This window comes from Ornithodoros turicata, chromosome 2 (genome assembly GCF_037126465.1).
Source record: "Ornithodoros turicata isolate Travis chromosome 2, ASM3712646v1, whole genome shotgun sequence".
In the NCBI taxonomy this organism is placed as follows: domain Eukaryota; kingdom Metazoa; phylum Arthropoda; class Arachnida; order Ixodida; family Argasidae; genus Ornithodoros; species Ornithodoros turicata.
The window spans coordinates 103,789,445-103,808,518 of NC_088202.1; the positions used below are offsets into that span (position 1 = coordinate 103,789,445).

General features: G+C 43.8%; 1 protein-coding gene across 2 annotated transcripts; it reads left to right on the plus strand.

Moving 5' to 3' along the window:
• The first annotated feature begins 2,243 nt into the window (after positions 1 to 2,243).
• LOC135385888 (G patch domain-containing protein 4-like) lies at positions 2,244 to 17,720 on the plus strand. Of its 2 annotated transcripts, XM_064615486.1 has the most exons (8): positions 2,244 to 2,660; positions 2,813 to 2,886; positions 4,455 to 4,541; positions 13,746 to 13,832; positions 14,024 to 14,118; positions 14,292 to 14,342; positions 15,404 to 15,478; positions 17,483 to 17,570. In XM_064615486.1, the coding sequence occupies exons 1-7, from the start codon at positions 2,594 to 2,596 to the stop codon at positions 15,459 to 15,461; spliced, it is 519 nt and encodes a 172-aa protein (XP_064471556.1). In that variant the 5' UTR covers positions 2,244 to 2,593; the 3' UTR covers positions 15,462 to 15,478; positions 17,483 to 17,570. The 2 variants fall into 2 exon arrangements, with proteins under 2 accessions (XP_064471556.1, XP_064471555.1); XM_064615485.1 differs by lacking the exon at positions 15,404 to 15,478 and having other exon boundaries at positions 2,246 to 2,660; positions 17,483 to 17,720.
• Positions 17,721 to 19,074: the final 1,354 nt, after the last annotated feature.

Sequence of the window (19,074 nt, forward strand, 5' to 3'; positions counted from 1 at the left end):
TCGCGCAAAGTGCTGGAAAACGCAAGTCAACGTTGCATAAACCTTCCGACTACCCAGAGTTTGCAATGTTTCTATCTGAAATTTTCTCCGATAGCTATTCGACACTGTTCCAGAATGGGGGTTCCAACTTCATCTTGCAGCGTCCAGACGACATGTCCAGCTTGTTGGCCTTGGTGAATATGACTGAACTGCACACTGTGATGAACTTCTTGGGGATACGTCTAATTCTGCAAGCGTCTCCGTTCATGCCTCGTACTGATCTGGTTGACATCTACGCGACACTTCTGTACGGAAAGCCGATGGCGTCAGTTCCGCGATGGAAACTTTGCGTCCGAGTTGTGGAGAAAACATTTCAACCAATCTTCCTGATTGCGACTCTGCTATCCTTTCGCGTCCAGAATTTTACGGATGAGATGTTCGACTTTGTAAAGACCATCGTGGATGACGTCATCGTGGAACTACCCCGCGCTGTCCTGTTCAGCAGTAAAGCGGAAACGGCCGTGAGGTATATGATTTTGAATACGCAGTACAGACTTGTGGGACCTCCGTGGGTAGGAAGAAAAGATGCTGTTCTGAGATACCTCCGAAGAATTCCAAAAGTGGTAAAAGAAAGTGGCCTGGTAACCTACATGCTACTCCACGAGCACGCTTTATCTGCCATCTTAGATCAAGGTTCCAAAGGCCGTTGGGCACCGTCGTTTTTCGCTCCAGACTGCTGGATCGATGGCAACCCAAGAACGGTGTACGTTCCAGCTTTGCTTTTCAACCTGTCGATGTCAACAACCGCGTTTGAATTTATCGCTTTCCACCTTCCGCGAGCTGGAGTGAGACTTGGACGTTGCATTACTCGTATGGTACTAGAGGAATTCGAATCCGTGGGAATTTCGAATGAAGGCTCACGAAACGAGACCAATGATTCGTTAGAATGTCTAAGCCGTCAGCTTGGGTCTGAAGTGCCAGTAACCAGGCTCGAAGACTCCATAATGACTCAGGTCATGTACAAGAGGTTCGTCAAAATGATACAGGGCATTGAATATGCGCTTACCCTCCGCCTACCGCGAGGGGATGACCTTAGCCCTGGTAAACAGTTCTTTATATATTCCATGCTGCAGTCCTGCGAGAAACATTCCAGGAGTACAACATCGTTTGAAGGCAGAGTTCATCCTGCAAATGTTCCGTTTCAGAACCATCCAGAATTCCATAAAACGTTCCAGTGCGTGCCTTCTACACCGATGAACCCACCGATGAAGTGTCATCTGTGGAAGAGTTGACATGCAGTGCACATCACGTGACCGCTGATCTATTCAGTTATGTAGCTAATGTGTTGCATGAATACATATTCTTTAGAATATCGCACAACGTAGTGAATGAATTGGACTTTTGCGAGGCAGTGACTGTGGTAGAAAGGGTAAGCTTTAGGTCCAACGATTGGCACCTACAGGATGCACTAGGGAAGAGGTTGGCTGGTCTTGGTGACAACTGCGTAGGAGCGGGCTGCTTAGGGAGATTCAGCCTTCCTCTCGCCCTCGAAGTGTAGTCTGCCAGTAGCAAGCGTGGTACTATCTTGGGAATTCATCAAAGTGCTCAACAGATGACCATTGGCTAGGGACCGATGCATATTCGTCCCAACGCCCTTCCTATCGCTGTTGTACCAGCTCCCTTCGAAGAAAATTCCTGGCTACACTATTGGATTAAAGTTTACTAGATACAGCCAGCAGAAGGAAGGGCCACTTCATTGGCCTACCGAGAGGGGGGGCCGGTATCCTCCTCCCCTGGAGGTCCAAGGTCGCTCGTGAAATTGTCTGCTCTGTAGTCGTAGATCGTCATGATGATTCTCAGATATAATATGAACACCCGGAGCGTCTGTCTCCAGGAAGAGTGTTGGGGTTTGAACGCTTTGGCCCCCCCCCCCCCCCCCGGAATAAATCCTGGGAACTGGGAATTAAGGCACTGTGAAAAGAATACGTATGTGGGCCAATCGATCGAAGTGCACATTATTACATAACTACGCCTTTGTGACCACTCATGAATCTTGCATGTTTTACAAAAGCCGCGCGTCAAACACAAGAGCGGCCGGGCAGGGATGAACTGCCATCTTCGGGCGACGAGCAACGTTATGCGCCTGCCGTCTATGAGCTGCTAGAGCAACCATATATAGTTCATAGTGTTCATGTGTTCATGTGACAGATATGCTGCGGATATGCGGATATTTGAGATTATAGAGACGTCGAGTTTTGATGTTTGACACGCAGGCCACTAGCTTTTGCGGTACGCTGACGTTGCTTTCGCTGTTGACACCGAAACCAAATACAGTCGCGACCAGGATAGTCGCAGCAGTGCTGGTGGTAACGTTATTAAACGTTAATCTCTTCGATTTGAGGATTCGCAATGCAGGAATATAACTCTTCTGTCCTTGCTGGCGCTAGCTGTGCTAGGTCGGGGTACCAGGGCTGTTTTTCGCAGAGCAAACAATGGTCGTCTGTCAACAATGCTTGTTTTCATCACGTGGCGTTACGTCTGAAGACGTCATATTAAGCACGTTTTTCGCTCTTCGGCTGCTTTGCTATTTGCTATCTGCATTGGAAAGTGTGCAATGAGTACTGGATCTACTGGGTACAGCTTTGCTCGAGGGATACTAGAAAAACACGGTTGGAAAGAAGGTGCGCCATACTACTGTTGTTGCATAGAAGCACGCGTTGCCCGTACTGTTTGTGGCTTTCGATGTCTTCTTTTCGTTCCGGCTTCCCGAACTCTTGTGCTGTGTGCTGTGAGTGTTTCTACAAACCTAATATTCTACTGCCATCTTTTCCAGGGCAAGGTCTCGGGAAGGATGAAGATGGCATTGTGGCCCCTATCAGACCAAGTCTAAAGTTCGATACCAGTGGCGTAAGTAATCATCCAGGACATTCGTACAAGTGCAGTTTTCTGACTTTAGACTTTGCTACTTAAAAAAAAAAAAGAAAGAAATGCATCAGTCACACTGCTGTAGTATATCCATAATTGCTGGCATGTATTTCAGTGTATTTGTTTTCTCTGTACAACTTTCGTGCGGTAAGCGTACTGCAGAATCTATCAGTTTCTGGACGTTCCAAATAACAAGCAACTAACCTACAGGTGCAATGAGAACCAACTGCGCGTTATAACGACGTTTCCTACGATTTAGACATGAGACTATCAAGAGCGCTGCACAGGAGAAACTCAAAAGAGGAGCTGCAGGAAAATGAGCATGAAGTCTGTTAGAAAAGGTGGTCGGGAGAATCAGTTGAGGACGATGAAATTCGTTGTTTGGAACATAATTTTGTGTACTATGATTGTGCGTTTTATTTTTATTTTTAAATGCAAAATAACAATAACTTCTGCAATGTGTTCCCATTCAACCTCTCTCTGGGTCTCCCAAAGTTCTGGCACTTCTGATATGCATGAAACATCCTTTGTGTGCATAAGTACATTGCCCCAACAATCTTCTTTATGCAACCCCGCTCTGGTACCCTGAATGGTTTCCTCACCACAATGCTTTTGCATTCAACGCCGAGTCCACGTTTCCATGGCCAAGCTTCGACCCAGTCCACCACACACACATACCTGTCAACACTTGGGTCTTCAACCTGCAGGACTGTGCATTCACATGCATGTGTGTCAAGACATCACACCCAGACTTCTTGATCCACGAGGCTCTCTTAAAATCATGCAACACAACTCCAAGAACGTCATTCGTCGTTTCATCATGTCCGTCCACGTCGAGGCACTCGAGATCTGCTGCAGGACTTGACTGACTTTCTGCGCTGAAGGACCTTCCTTCCTCTACAGCTTTAAATGACTGGACAGATCATCAGCCCCACATGGGTACATTGGGAAAGGGAGAAATCCTTGAAGCAGAGTGTAGAGTAGATCACTCTACCTTCAACACTGTCGCCTCCGCTGGAGAAAATGTAGATCGCACACTGATTCTGACCAAAGACCGGATAGGTGAAGCAGGTTGTTGGGTACTTTCCTGTGTGGTTCCTGGAAGTTCTTGTTGGAATCAGGAAGCTGAAGCATGGATAAGCATGGAAGCACATGAAGCTAAAATGCATGGACTGAAATCTGTCCCCACGATTTTGGTCCAGATAGAGCGGGATCCAGATATGTGAAGCGCGGATAAATGGGGGTCGAGTGTACTTGGTTTAAAGCTTTACTATTCTCGGCAATCAGTCCTGCAGCTCAGGGGTCTCCATATTGTGCGCACTAAGTTCACTACGTACTGTTCCATCCGTAATGCTTCACCACAGAGGAAGGGAACATGGTCTCTCTTATTTTATAATCCGTGTAATAATGTGTGCTTTGGACGCCTGAACGTGATACTTCCAGTATTTTTAAAAAAGCTGTAGAAACTGATGAAAAGATGAGAACTTGAAGTATGGTTCAATAGAATAGTTATACTTTTCCAATCATTTTTTGCGTCTTGTGTATTTCAGCTAGGACACAGAATTGACTTGACGTCGGATTGGTGGTGCAAGGCCTTCAACAATGCTGCCAAGAGCATTGAAGTCCAAGTTTCAGAGGTATTTATGCACAGTTGTAAAGGCACATTAGAGCTGGGAATAGCGGGACAAAAAATTACTAAAAGTGAGACGGGAAGTGCTGAAACATCGGGACACTTTCTGGAACAGCATACCCACCTCTGAATATCTCCAAACTGTTTTTATTACCTTTAAATTATTTAAACTTGTTTCGCATCACCGAAACTGACAGTGTATACTCGTGCGTTGAAGGATATGTTCAGGAATATTTCAAGCGTTTTGCTCAGGCTGTGCCTTTTCTCCATTGACAAAGTATTCAAGTCAGAGAACGATTGCTTCCACTCTGCAGAGACAAGAGGCAAAAATCTGAGTGCTCGTTTTGCATCCAAGTCATAATTACCATTTATGTTCGAGCTTGTGAAAGGGAATGTTGGCATTCACAAGGTGTTTCTGGGAGGTCGTCGTTCGATGCCCACTGGCAAACCGGGAGACTTTGTTCCCTTCGAAAAGCGTCCCGAAGGTCTACCTGTTGCCCCGACTCGCTTACCATATTTACTCGCATAATTTGCGCTTACTGTACTTCTACGGTACTTACTCTACTTACTTTCTCTAGTACTTAAGGTACCTCTTGTTTTTTACTGTTTGCGAAGTTGTGAAGCCACATCCTCTTGAATCTTGTTTCGATCATACCGTCCCTCGTTTAGGTTATTCAGGAACTTCATACGATATCCAGCATCTCACAGATTTCCTGTCTTTTGTTCCGATGCCTTCGTTTTCCCACTCTTTCTAGCGAGTTTTAAGAGACGTCATACTGCCTGTTGTCCTCTGTTAGCACACATGCTTCCTATCATCTTTTTTTTTTTTTTTTTCAACTTTTCCTTGCAGTAGTGGTTTTTGAAGCCAACTGTGCACCGGTGAGACGAAGTGGAGATTTTTTTCGGGCATAGTGTCGTCTTCCTGCGACAAAGCTTTTTTGGAAGTGCGCAATGCTTACACCTCTGTATCTTGAAAATTAAAGCTAATTAGCAATTTTTTAGGATAATTTTTGTTTTCAGTGCCCCAAAATTGTTCAGCTCAGCTGTTTTTATATCCAAACCAACTGGGCTGTAGAGCTATGATATCAACTGGCCCAGATTCATGTTTCAGGTACACATAGTCACTGAATTTGTTGCTGCAATGCCTTACATGTCTAAAGATGACTATCTGTTCTGGTGTATGAAAGTCTGTTCTCTTTTGTCTACTTTTTAATTTGATATGTACTATACATACGTAAGTCTTTAGTTTGTTTGCTATTCCATATGGAACATAGAGGCACATGCGATACATGAAAGAAACTCAGCTGTGCCATTCTAGGCTCTAATGGCAGATAGGTGACATGTGGTACCACTCTTGTAATTATGCTATGCGACAGTCTGACTAGTCAGTAGATGCTACTGGTTTGTAGCTCTTTCCTTACCGCAGGAAAAAAACAACCATTTTTGTGTAGTTCAACAAATTTAGTTTTTGTATAGTTTTGTATCAAATATAGTATCACTTGAAAATACATTGCTGTATGGGAAAATGTAGCTAAATGAATGTCTTTTCAAATGTTATAGGTTTTAGAAAAGAAGCTGTTCATGTATATTTCCAAAATTAATTTCAGAACACACACATAAAAAAAAAAATCTGTGACACCAACAGGAAACTACGCTTTAAGATACGCCCGTATCTCAAACCAAAATATCAATCTAGAAATTCCAAAATATGCAAAATGTAGCAAATTTTCTCAAAAATAGTCTGCAAATATCAACACTCTTGGTCAAGTGGTATGTGAGCTGTAGAAAATATTGTCGACACTCATGCCATACATGCCATTGAGTAATGGAGTTCCTTGAAGGAGTAAAACAGAAATGAATACCATAATTTCTGTAGAAAACATTAGTTTCATGCTCAGCTTTCTCGTCCTCATACCACATTTTGCCATTTCACAGCTTTTCCATTTCTTCCGGTTGGTTCTGAGGCAGGAAGAACGGCAACAGGGCAAATTTTACGTATCCTTATATTCAGGACAAGAATCGCATCATCCAACATGTTCAGAGTCATTATTTGTGTTCTAGTAAAGTAAATCAACCCCAAATATGCTTCAAATGCGAGTATTGCACACTTGCGAAAGAGGTGAGTCGCGTGAACACAACGCCCCGACCAAGGTAAAATCTCCACACTGCCTCCTTGGCGCAGAGCCAGTTTCATAAATCGCCATCGTGAGGAGGAGCAAAACGCAAAACCAAAACTGAATCTGTTGTGTCTATAGTGTCCAGCAGATGTAGCCACTTCGCCATATGTGCTCTAGAGGCTGCGAAGCGCGGCTCGCAAATCATCGATCACCGGTGATCGGCGCTTTACGGGCGTGGTAAAGAAAAAGTTAAACCCACATGTGGGGCTGCTAAACATCAGAGCACCATTGCAACAGTTATCATCCCCATCTCCACTTACACACAGTCTCTGCGACAACTTGGTGCAGAAGCCCAAGATGTGTATGACGGGGAATGGTGACAGTTACAAGGCATTGCTGTAGCCATGTCGTGTAGTATGCACTCTGTTTGGGGGATTCTCCTCTAGGCTTCCTTACAGGCTAACACATTAGGGTGTTCATTGTGTTGATGGGAACTTGTGATGAAATTAACAGGCAAAAATGGGAGAAGTCTAGAAGTCTTTCGGACGGAGTCCGTCCTTCATCTGGTGCGATGCATTGAACACTTGGTAGAGATATTTTTACTCATGTACATCAGAGAAAGGGGACAACGAAGGTGGTGAGGAGGAAATACAAATTCTTATTAGAGAGGACTGAGGGCGCGAAAAAGAAAATACAAAAGAAAGCAATGTACAGTAGGAGCGTTACAGGAGACAAAAAACCGTTGAGAGATCTCAGGTGAGCGAACATCGTAAAGAAGACCCCTGGAAGAAATATTACACTGCTGGGGTTTGAGAAAAGATAAACAATGGCAGCACTCGTGTTTAGCCTGCATTCTAACGTACAGAAGCTGAGAAAAGGCTATCGGTTATTAGGAGTTTTGCAAAAGTGGTACATTCTTAAAATGGGTAAAAAAAAAAAAAGGAAAGGAAAAGTAATAAGCAAAGAAAAATAAAATCTGGAGAAATTGTGACATGGCTGTTGAGAACACAAGGTATATGTACCACCGTTTAAAGACAGAGGGCCCTGGAGATGGTGAAAAAGGGGGGATGCATTATACAATACTAAACGGGATTGCTTCAGGTGGTCAAGTGACCAATACACATGTGGTCTCCTGCAGTAGGTGAAAAACGGGTCAAGAGTTTTTATGTTTAGCAGACAGGGAATGTTTTGGGACCTTCGGGAAAATCGGGGAAACAAGATGATAAAGTGGGCCAGAAAAAACATTGAGACCATGGGGAGTCAAGGAGTGGAATTTAGCAATTAAAAATGACTCTCGTTTTTTGCGTTTGTTGTTGTCAGGAAAGCCCGATTCTAAGATGACGATCTATAAGTGTGTGTTAGTCGTGCTCAGGAAGGTTGAGATGCAAGGAAACAGGGGTTGGTCGCTGATGAACAATGTCTCCTTTGTGTCCGTAAAACCGTTCCCGCATGGAATCAGACGTTTCTCCGACATACTGAACGTGACATTTGGTGCAGAAGATTATGTAGCATACATTATATGAATTACAGTTAAGAGAGTGTTTTATTTTAAAAGTGAAGTTGTTTTTGTAGCTATCAATCTGTGTACATGGAACAATAAATTTGCAGGTCTGGCATCGTGTTTTGCCACATGGAGCACAACTTGGGGGTTGATGGTGAATCTTTGACGATACCAGTAGGTTACGCAAGTTCGTCTGTCGCTTGAAAGCGACCGTGGGTGCCTGCGGGAAAACTTCCTTCAATTTCCTGTCAGCGTGAAGGATATTTAAATGGCAGTTTAGGATTGTTTTACAGTTATTGAGAGATTTATGGAACTGAGTGGTGAAAACTAAGTTTGGGCTTTCTATTCTAGTTTTAGGTGCTAGCAGGACATCTCTTTCCTGTAAGTATGATTTGTCGAGGGCATCACTGACTAGAGGGGAAGGATAACCACGGTTTAGGAAGTCTTTAGTCATGTCGCGTGCATGTGTAGAAAAATCTTCCTGGTCTGAGGCATATACGTTTTAAGCGCAAAAACTGTCCATAAGGTATGTTACTTTTCTGTTTCTGGGGGTGGTAACTGTCAAAATGGAAATACTGGCGTCGATCTGTGGTTTTTTTAAAAAGCTTGGTAACAAGTGAGCCCGATCTAATTGAGACGGCTACGTCTAAGAAGTTAACAGATTGGTGTGAACAGAAGTGACATGAAAATTTACTTGAATGATGCAGCAAGTTAAAATGCTCAAAAAATCATTTTAGAGACGTTTCATCATCAGGCCAGATGATGAATATGTCATCAATGTATCTATAGTATGCTAGGGGACGCATATAAAATGATTCTAGTGCTCTATGTTCAAATTGGCCCATAAAAAGGTTAGCATAATTTGTGGAAACTCGCGAACCCATCGCTGCTCCGTGGATCTGTACATAATGGGTCATACACTTGTGATCTCAGCATTCACGCAAAACCAGCAGTAGGGACGAAAGCAGTGAGAATTACGTCCTCACAATCCAAGTTGAGCTATTTAAAGGAGCATTAAACTGGTATGTAACATGGCCAACAACTGCCGTCATCTTGCAAAGCAGTCCGTGAAAAGCATTCCCACAAAATATTTTTCTCCAAAGTTGGTTCTCCGTGGCGCAATTAATTTGCAAAATCACCCACCCACTCTCTCAAATCACCCCCTCTAGTGTGACGTTTGCGGTAGAGAGCCCTCTCATTCGTTGGTAGGAAAAACCATCTGCTACGAACATTACGAGCTGTTTCTTGTTGATATATGATTGATATCACATTTTCTATAACGAACACTAAGCATATATGCAGCCTGACAAAATAAGGTTGCAATCACAAGAGTAATATATCCGTGGCTTCGTGCAAGCTCAGAACTCACAGTAGCAGAAAGCAAGCGATCACGGCAGTATTGTGGCGCCACCTGTTAGCCACTGAACCAACTAACTAACTGTGCGGTGAAAACTGTCGGAGAGGCTGCACACTGTCGGGAAGCGCTGGGGTATCACTGTACAACGCACAGTTAATTTCGGGCTGCACCACTCGTTCTTCTCGTGGTGTCAGCGGTCCCAAAAAATCGTGGTCATGTCGTTGACAGCCTTCAAATCCTCCGTTTCGGACATCACGCAGCCGGAGAACGTATGGTGTCTCCGAAGCGGTAGCAGACGCTTCGGCCTGCGCAGTGTTGCTCACCTCAATCATGTGATCCAAGGTCCAATGAGGAGCATCCCTACCACTTGCGTCACATAGTGACGCGCGTGGCGGCGCTGATCACATGTCTATTGTGAAGGCGAAGGAGGGTGTTTCGCGCAGTGGAGGTTCAGGGGGCTATTGCAGGCGTTCAAATTTTGCTACGGTTGCACTAATTGTGTGAATTCGGCCACCAAACATTCCATACCGACCAAAAACAGAAACAAAGTTGTGTGCCTCTAGACTGCTCCTCTAAGGGGTTGTCCATTCTATGCAGAGTAGTCATAGGAAAATTGTCAAGCATCTCCTGAGCATTGTGGAGGAGAAATTTATTTAAAGGGGTACAGGGGTAAATTTTCAGACTGAGACGTCTGATGAAAGTGTGTGTGTCAATTTACCGAGCAACACGAAAGGTTTTGGTGCATGCAATTTGTTTCCCTGAAAAAACTTGCATAAACATAGCTCCGCCCCTTCACCCTTAACTCGCCACTCCCGGTGTAACAAGAAGGGGAAGCACGATTCCTGTCACCGATGACGTTACAGAGTCTGCACGTTCTAGTTCGCTGGTCAGTGGATATTAGCGCCCTGTCCCTTTACCGCCGTAAACCAGTTTTGCCAGTTCCCTTGGAGAATTGGGGGTAGAAGGAGCAGCCGAATCATGACTGAGCCAGGAGTGATGCTTTCTCCGAGCCCCGAACAGCCGAGTAGCAGACGACATTTCTCTGAACCAATCGGCGAATGTGGACTCTGTAGAGTCAGCGCGAGGTCAGAGGCAGATCACAGGTTGGCACTGCTCTCCACCACCATTGCCCACGGTCGCTTTTTGTGGCCTACTTTAAATTCAATTTCTGCAATAATTATGACTCTATGGGATGAAGTACTTCTCATGGTGCATCTTACTGGCCTGCTTAACTGCTTTATAGAAAGAAAACAGGGTGTTAAAAGTGACTTTTGTGCTACTTTAAGTCAAACAACAACTTTATTGAAGATGATGAACGGGGAGTTTCATAGCCAGAGGGGATACTCTGCCCCATGGCTGGTGGTGATGTGGGGAATGAAGTAATGAGCCCTTTCACAATAAGGATCAAAGTCTGATTATGTCCAGAAAAGTCAAAAGAGCTTTGAGTGCAGAGCGTTGGTGGGCTGGGTGGTTGGTGGGCTGGGTTGGTGGGTCGGCCAGGGACGAAGCAATTTCGATAGGGAGAAGGCACTTGAGTCTTTTATTTTAGTCGAAAGCTTTTGTTTACTTGTCCATTACTTTAAGTCTGAATGGCATTCAGCAATTGTTTTTGCTTTTTCTAACATATTATTAAAGGGGCACTAAAATGCAAAAACAACTTGCTCTGAAATGAAACTCTGTTTGTTTCCGTTAGTATAATGCAAGTAAAATTAGTGCACACAGCGCTACCGTTTAGAAGAAAAACGCACTGAAAACAGAGCCGTCTTGGCGTTAAGGAATGGGATCCCCAGGAGGCAAAGATTGGTGGCATCCAATGAGACAGCAGGAGAAGCGCGCGCATACCTATTGTGGCCGTGTGGATTTGGAATGGGTCCGATCGTAGTGTTCCGAATACGCGCGGCATGATGCGCACTGCTGCATTTTTCAATAACGATTCACTGAATTGTAGCCCACAACAGTTCTCGCGAATGTTCCACCGGCAACATTTATCTTCACGTTTTTCGGACAGCGACGCTAGTCTGCTTTGCAATGCGCACTATGTTTTTAACCAGGACTGTTCCATGACGTAGCACGTGCGTGCACGCGCAGCATGTGCTAAAAACACAGATGCACGAGCTGAAGCGTCGTTCACTGCTTAGTGCGGAAGCAAGAAAGAGTCTGGTATAATTCCAATTGTAGCTTCGTAACAGAATCAAAGTTTTGAGTTATGATCACAAGGCCATAATTAACATAGCGTGTAACGTAATTTGAAGTGAACATTTTAAATTTTAGTGCCCTTTTAAGATTGCATACAAAAATGAACAGCATCAGCGGCATGGAAGGAATGCTGGGAAGTTTGTCAGATATTGTGTCCAACCCTGTGCTTATCTTGCTTGTAACTCGCCTTCTCATCGTTAGAGGAAGCTGCAACTGAATGGTGGCCACCTTGTGCTGTGTTTGCCTGATGAGGCTTCTGCTAAGGCAGCGTGTCTATAACATAAATGTAGATTGGGCATTGTATTGGAGGATGTGATTTGATGACTCGTATATTTGTGAGTACAACACAAACCCAAAATGTTGGTAGTGTAGTCTGACGCATCTGACAGCCTGAAAATTTTATTGACACGAATATACATATACTGTCACTGCCCATATGAGAGGCCACGTCATCATAATTACCGTAATTTTCATGCGTATTAGCCTCGGCTTATGCACTTTTTTTTTTTCTTCTGACGGGCGCTCTGCGGCTTATCCACCAATGTGGCTTGACTGGTGACTATTTTTCCCTGGTATTATGTCTCTGGAACAGCACCGGCCTCCCAATGCATGAACAATGCGTAACAGGGTTACGTCCACATTCGAGTAGACTGACCCTCCTGGTGCATTCCCCCAAGCAGCTTTAACCAAAGTGATGACAGTGATTTGTGTCTTCTGGAAGTCCACTGACCCGTCGATCCATGAAAAACACACAACAAGGGTGCAATCCGATCTTGGAACTGACCTTCTTTGTTGTACACCATGCCGACCCCGGAGTATGGACCACAGGGTTTATGGTCTTCTCTGTGGTCCTCTAATCTGGTCGCACAAATCAGTCGTGTTGTATTGCCCGCGGCTTATCTTCTAGTTCGGCTTATCTGCCCGAAAATTTTCAAAATGTTCTTAAAACAGGTCCTGCGGATTATAGGCATGAAATTACGGCGTGACATGGGCATTTGTCGGCTTTCCTGCAGCTCAGACGCATGCGTGTCCAGTACTCAGCCCAGAATCCCTTTGAAAAAAAAATAATAATAATAATATAGAAGGTATGCAATACGGTAAAACTATTTAATTTCACGGCCCCAATTTTTTGCGAATTGGACAGAGGGCACACATTTGCAGCTACTAAATTGGGAGGATGCGAAAATTAGCAAGTTGATTGGCCGACATCATGATAAGCTCGAGATTACCCGTAATGCATTTGATAAAAATGATGTTGCACATGCTTGTGCAGCTCAAATGCTTCCTGTTACCAGATACCAACTATGAAGATTTTGTGAGTTCATCATAGTTTTTGAAGTCTCAGATCTTGCTACAAATTTTTGCATGCCCTTAAAATCTGCGGATTGTTCAGTTCTCAAAATTCACGAAAATTAGGAGCTCACGAACATTAGAGGGGTTGAGACACTTTCATAGATGTTACAACATGGACGCATTGTACACAGAGCCAGAGGGGGAAAGAATTATTCCTCTATGTGTCGTACTTAACTAGATACAAGCCCTCAAACGCACTTCCGAGCAAAGCACAGACGTCACAGACCTCAGAGTTGCGTCCATTCCCATTGGAAGACGTAACCACGTGACTTCTAGCATGCTGCCTCACTGGCAGCGGTGAGGTCTGTGATGTCAGAGCCACATGAGTTTCGGTATCCGCGGTGCCCATTTTCTCCGTTTCTACTTTACAGGTCCACATCGGTGCAAAGCACCATTTTTTACGTTTATCTGGGAAAACCTCGGATGACCTGTTGCAACCCCTTTTAAGGGTTGGGTTTTAGAGTATGTGTGCTCTATATTGTATATTAAATGACCCAGTCTGTGTGCTGGTTGTTTAGCCTCTTTATTGTGGCATGAAAATTATACCAGCGACAACATGTGCAGTACCATGAAGCAGTTGCGTATTGAACGTAGCTCTCATGCCGTGAAGCGAATACGAATTGAACAAAGTACTATATACATATCATGCCCGGAGGCAAATTAACTGAAGATTCACATGTTTCATAGGACTGTGTGAAGGTGAAGAAAAATAAGAAAGAACTGAAGAAGGAAAAGAAAACCCCTGCTGTAGGAACATACAATGCATTTGTCAAAGTAGGTACTTTTTGTTGGTACCCTATGAGCCAATGCATGACCTGTGTGCCCATACTTTTGTATGACATTATTGCACTTTACTTGCACAGAAGGGGGCATCTGTCTAGGGACACTTGTATATATTCAGCTCTACAAAGGAAACAAGTGATACCAGGTTGCTTATGAACTGTTTCATACTTTGCTTTGAATAGGCTGGGACACAAACTAGCAGTGGAACATTTGAACCAGAACATATTGGAGAAACACAATCTGATCACGATGAAGATGGAACAACCATGGTGCCAAAGTAAGATTACAGCTTGCTTTTTCCAGTAAGCAGGAGGATGACGATACTAATCTGTGGCATTACACCACGAGACAACTATAGGCATTAGCGACACAACAATAAAGAGGGGGTACACTTGTACTATAATGTGTGACGTGGAATACAATCCTGGCTTTCTCTTTCTGCTTGTGCAGGTTGTCCGATGACGAACTTTTCAAAGCATGCGGAGGGCTGACTGCGCACAGGTTAGTTTGTGGTCACTATGCTGCAGGCTTAGAGCCATGCGTTTTGTGGCAAAACCCATTTTTACCCCTTGATTTTCATCTTTGTCACTTAGGGTGAAACCTGAGAAAACCTGAAAATGAGCTCACCAAAGTGCAAATTAAGCTGCCAATACAGGCACTGCTGTGTTTTATTTTCCACCGGAAAGACTGTTTTCCCACCCAATATCACTGGAACAAAACCCAGCTCCTGCAACAAAGCTCGATTTTTGCCTGTGGTTTCAGAAACCACAAGACCCGAAAACACCGAGGGTCTATTGATAACTCCCTCAAGGTTTGCAGCAGCACGAGACATGTTTGGTTCTTATTCAGAATATGAATCATTGCTAATACCCCTGTCAGATGGGCGCACTTACGGCATTAAATTCTTGCCAGACGGTCAGTCATACGGCCTTTGCGACAAAACTGAGCTGCAAGGGCAACGGAGCTTCTGCACGGAGTTTACAGCGTTCCCCAGAAACTGTCAAAGTCTCATTACCAAACGCCATAAACGAGACGGCACATATTTCCTTCAGTTCGAAATAAAATGTTTTTACGAGACGTAATGTTCTGTGAACTTTTTCGTGCTCAACGCCCTGAGTTTTTCAGGTGAATATCTGCACTTTGCTTCCCATTATATCTCATCAATTCATAGTGATACCCTCGAACCACTGCACTCCATGTCATCTGCATCCAAAACTGTGCGTGCATAGCAAAGCATTGAAATTGCTTCAAAACAAACGTCGTTTGCTGTTTTCCGATTTGGCTAAGTGCGAACCAAATGTTGTTTCCGAGTACTCACAGTGAGAACACGTGTGATTTAACTATGCAACTATGCATTCAACATTCGCAGATGTGTTTATCGGTGTAGACATCATCGGCAAAACACCTTCATGGATACCGTCCTGCAGCCTCCCAGGATTTAAGGCCATATTTCAGTTACGGCCTTTTCTTAATGCCGTTGCCTTAAAGGCCGTTTGTGTGCCTGTCTGACAGAGGTATAAGTTTACCATGATTGTTCATGATGCCCCTTTTTGTCTGTGCAGTGTTGAACAGCTCAAGGACACAACGATTAAAACAGATACTATCATTAGTGGAGAATAGAATCGTGTGCATTCTGGGTAGGTCATGTTCTACGAGACCGTCCCTTTAAATAATTCTGGTGTGCAGTAGAGATTAGTGGCTCATGGCCGCTTTTGAGGAAGTGACATGTTCCTTTATCACAACACACTGCATATTTAGTGGTTTTTGACAAAAAGCAAAATGTTACGGCAGTCAAGACCTTTGCTGTAGGATGAATGGGACAGGATTTTGCGACCTGTTATCTCGAGGGGGGCGATGGTTTTCTTTGACATTTGCACTATTATGTTGTCGTGATGAAACCAGATGCCCAATACTCCTGTTTTTGGCCTTCAATGGCTTCTGTTGTCCACTCTAGCAACTGTTTTATGCTCCTCTCAGGCCCAGTTTCACCAATGTCAATTAATATTTGAACCGAAATTAACGGCCCCTTAACTTGAATTTAACTCTGAACTCTGCTTCATCAAAGGCAATTATTGTCACTGAAGCATTCATCATGTCACCAGCTAACGTTTTTAAGAGAGAATTGAGTGTTGACTTCAAGTTTTAGCAACCCTTGATCTCGGTTTAAAGTTAACCAGCATTGGTGAAACCGGGCCTCAGTTGAGCATTGAGCTCCATAAGTTGACATATGGCAACAGAAACGATAATGGACGCCATTTTCTTGCAAGCACTTTGTGGTCACTTCACTTTCCCATTTGAACCGTCATCTGAGGAAAATATAAACTGTCGAAGGACACTTAGTTTCTAAGCAGAGTTGATAAATCTGGGTTTACTAACCTCGGGTTACGGAATAGCTGCCAAGAGTTCCAACCTCAGTGTTTCGAGATGCCAATTAGTTAGGTGAATTAATAATTGTTTCACTCTATGCAATCATTTCTTCTGTGACCACAGTTGAGACGGAGCCCACTTCTTTCCTCTTACCCTCTACGATGTTCAGCCTCAGAGGTCTCAGTAAATAATTAGAAACTGTAGCATGTGAAGGAGCACCGTCTGGAAAATATAAACTGTTGAAGGGTGCTTGGTGGCTAGTTACTAAATACCTACGAATCTGAATGTCATGCACCATCAATGAGCATGTCATCAGCACCGTCTGTGAAGTTCACTCGTGGATGTTCTCACTTAGGTAACATGACCAGACGTCCCGATTTAGGCAGGACATTGTGATCATGCTCCCGCTGTCCCATCAGCCTACTTGGAGAAACCACCAGCTTTTGGCTGGAACGATCCCCGAATGAAAAAAGAAAAAAAGAGACATGGCAAAACGAGGGTTTTCCTCTTTCACATTGCCCTCTTGTGGCTCACATCTTTCCATGATCTAGCCAAAGGAATATTATGATATGTTCACTAATAAGCCATCCCTATGACAGTATTTCGTGAAAAACAAAAAAAAGAAGATCGTCTGCACGCACTTTGCTCATCAAACTGCCTCCATGGGAGGCGAATGGTCTTGACATATTGATCAATCATTGCGACGCTGACGACAATGCCGAAATGGAAGTTAGTCAATTCGGCAAGTTCTGGTCGAGATTTTCCGTTCCAATCCATACAAGTATGAGAACACAGTAAACTGAATACATTCTGGTAAAAGTGTTTAATATCTAGGCTCAGCAGAAAATTGCAAACTGTATTGACAGTTAACCTCTTCAAATGTACTTCATTTGCTGAGCCTCCCCCCCCCCATGGCCCGCTTTGAGGTTGGAGGAATATGGTCACATTACACTTAGGTCATGTTGAGAGGTGCACGAGAATTGTACCTTAACAGTTTTCTATCCTCAGCTCCATAGTTATGAAGATGTGGGTACACATCGATGCAGATTACCATCTGTTACGTTTATCTGGGATAACTTGGGACAGCCCCCTTAACATGTGAAACAGCTCTACTGCATGGTGAATTTTACTAAAGTTCGTAGGCATCCAGTTCCTTGTGTCTCAAAGCTTTTCTTGTGGCCCTGATATTTGGGCAGCAACAAGTAGGAGTCTTTCGAGTGCTTCGTGAAGTAACTACAAATCTCTGCTCATAGGGTTTCCTTTATTCTGTTTAGGGCTGCCAGACATGGGCTGAAGATGAGTGGAAAACTGAGACGTTTGCAAGAGCAGGACAAAGGAATGCTCCAGCAGTGTGACAATAGCAATGGAGCTGTGACTGGTGTTGGTCAGCTTGAAGTACATAATGAGGAGCAGACAAAATGTAAACGGAAAAGGCACAAAAGGAAAAGAAAGATGTAGTAGTATAGTTCTCTATTTATAGTGCTTTTAAATATATGCTGCAATTTTATTGGCTTTTGGTGTCCTGTATTTTTGTTTTTCGTTTTTTTTTTCACTATCGTTATGCCGAGTGTTTCACGAAGGTCCCCCAGCTGAACAATTTGTAAACAGGTGGTGCTGTCGAAAAGCATTCTTTTCAGTGAGCATCTCTGAGGTATCGGCCAAGAACAGAGCAGTGAGCGGCTCATTTGCATACGCTTATAATTAAATAAAACTCCTAACTGTTGTTGAATGGATGGATCATTTGATCAATGGATGGCGTGCTGGAGTGGTGTAGCGGTTAGCATATCTGAATGGAGATCCAAAGACCCAGGTTCGATTCACAGCGTCAGCACCTCTTTTCCCTGTGCTGGTTGAATTTGTTTAATTTCATTTGGAATGACAGTCAAAGCATTGCAAGTATCAGATGGCAAAGATTCATGACAAAGGACCCCACAAAATCTTGCTTGTGTATGTGTTTTCATATTCCCTGGCCAAAGTGTTTTTCATCATGAATCCTGATCTTCTGAAATCTTAAAATTGTGCAGGGTGTCCCAAAGGGTGTGTTACAGACCAGTGGCATGGCCCAAACGGCACGGTCAATGACTCTTGAATATTTGAATGAATGAGTTTATTGTGCCCAAGAACGGCCGCAAGAGCCTTGGTGTTGGCGCACTATCGAATTACAGTAATGTACATATATACAGCAACACGCATTAATGATATAAAGGAAATGGCAGCAAGGCAATAATCCAAGGCACTAGGAGGTCAAAAGAACATATATACATACAGATGAAAAAACCAGGCAAGGGTAATAGTAATGGTAACGATAACGGAAACGAATTTATTGTCCGGTATTGAATTTGGGTAATGGCTATTCCTGTTGTGCCGTGACATTTGAGTGACTTTGCATTTTTTGTTTTTGTATCTTGATGACTCCTTTCCCTGTAATGCTTTAAATACTACACGAGAGCATCGAAAGAAAGCGCAAATTGGATCTCGAGGGTGCGTCCCTCACTTACCTCGCCCCAGTCCTCATAACTCCATGACATCAACACATGACTATACTCTACCATATAGGATGCCAGCCTATGATTTTTAGTTACTTGTTTTGTACTTTTTTCTTTTCACTGTGGCCATGGCAGTATTATTTACTGTTGAGAACGTCCGCTTACGAATGCGACACTGGATGAAAGTTACGCCCGTCTTGAGTTGCTGGACTCCGAGTGACTGAAGACTGAAAACATGTTCCTACATATATATATATATATATTGTTTTGTTTTTTTTATCTTGCAAGATGTGTGCATCCCACCGATGTGCTGCTTCAATGTGTGTGACACCGAAGCAGCACTTGAGCAAAACAGAGTGCTGATAGAGCCGGACGGGCTG

What these genes read in the sequence shown, in the direction of transcription:
- LOC135385888 (XM_064615485.1), top strand. Translation starts at nt 2,594, where the DNA reads ATGAGTACTGGATCTACTGGGTACAGCTTTGCTCGAGGGATACTAGAA. An exon ending in TTGAAGTCCAAGTTTCAGAG is followed by an intron (nt 4,542 to 13,745) that starts GTATTTATGCAC and finishes CATGTTTCATAG; the next exon opens with GACTGTGTGAAGGTGAAGAA. An exon ending in CATACAATGCATTTGTCAAA is followed by an intron (nt 13,833 to 14,023) that starts GTAGGTACTTTT and finishes TGCTTTGAATAG; the next exon opens with GCTGGGACACAAACTAGCAG.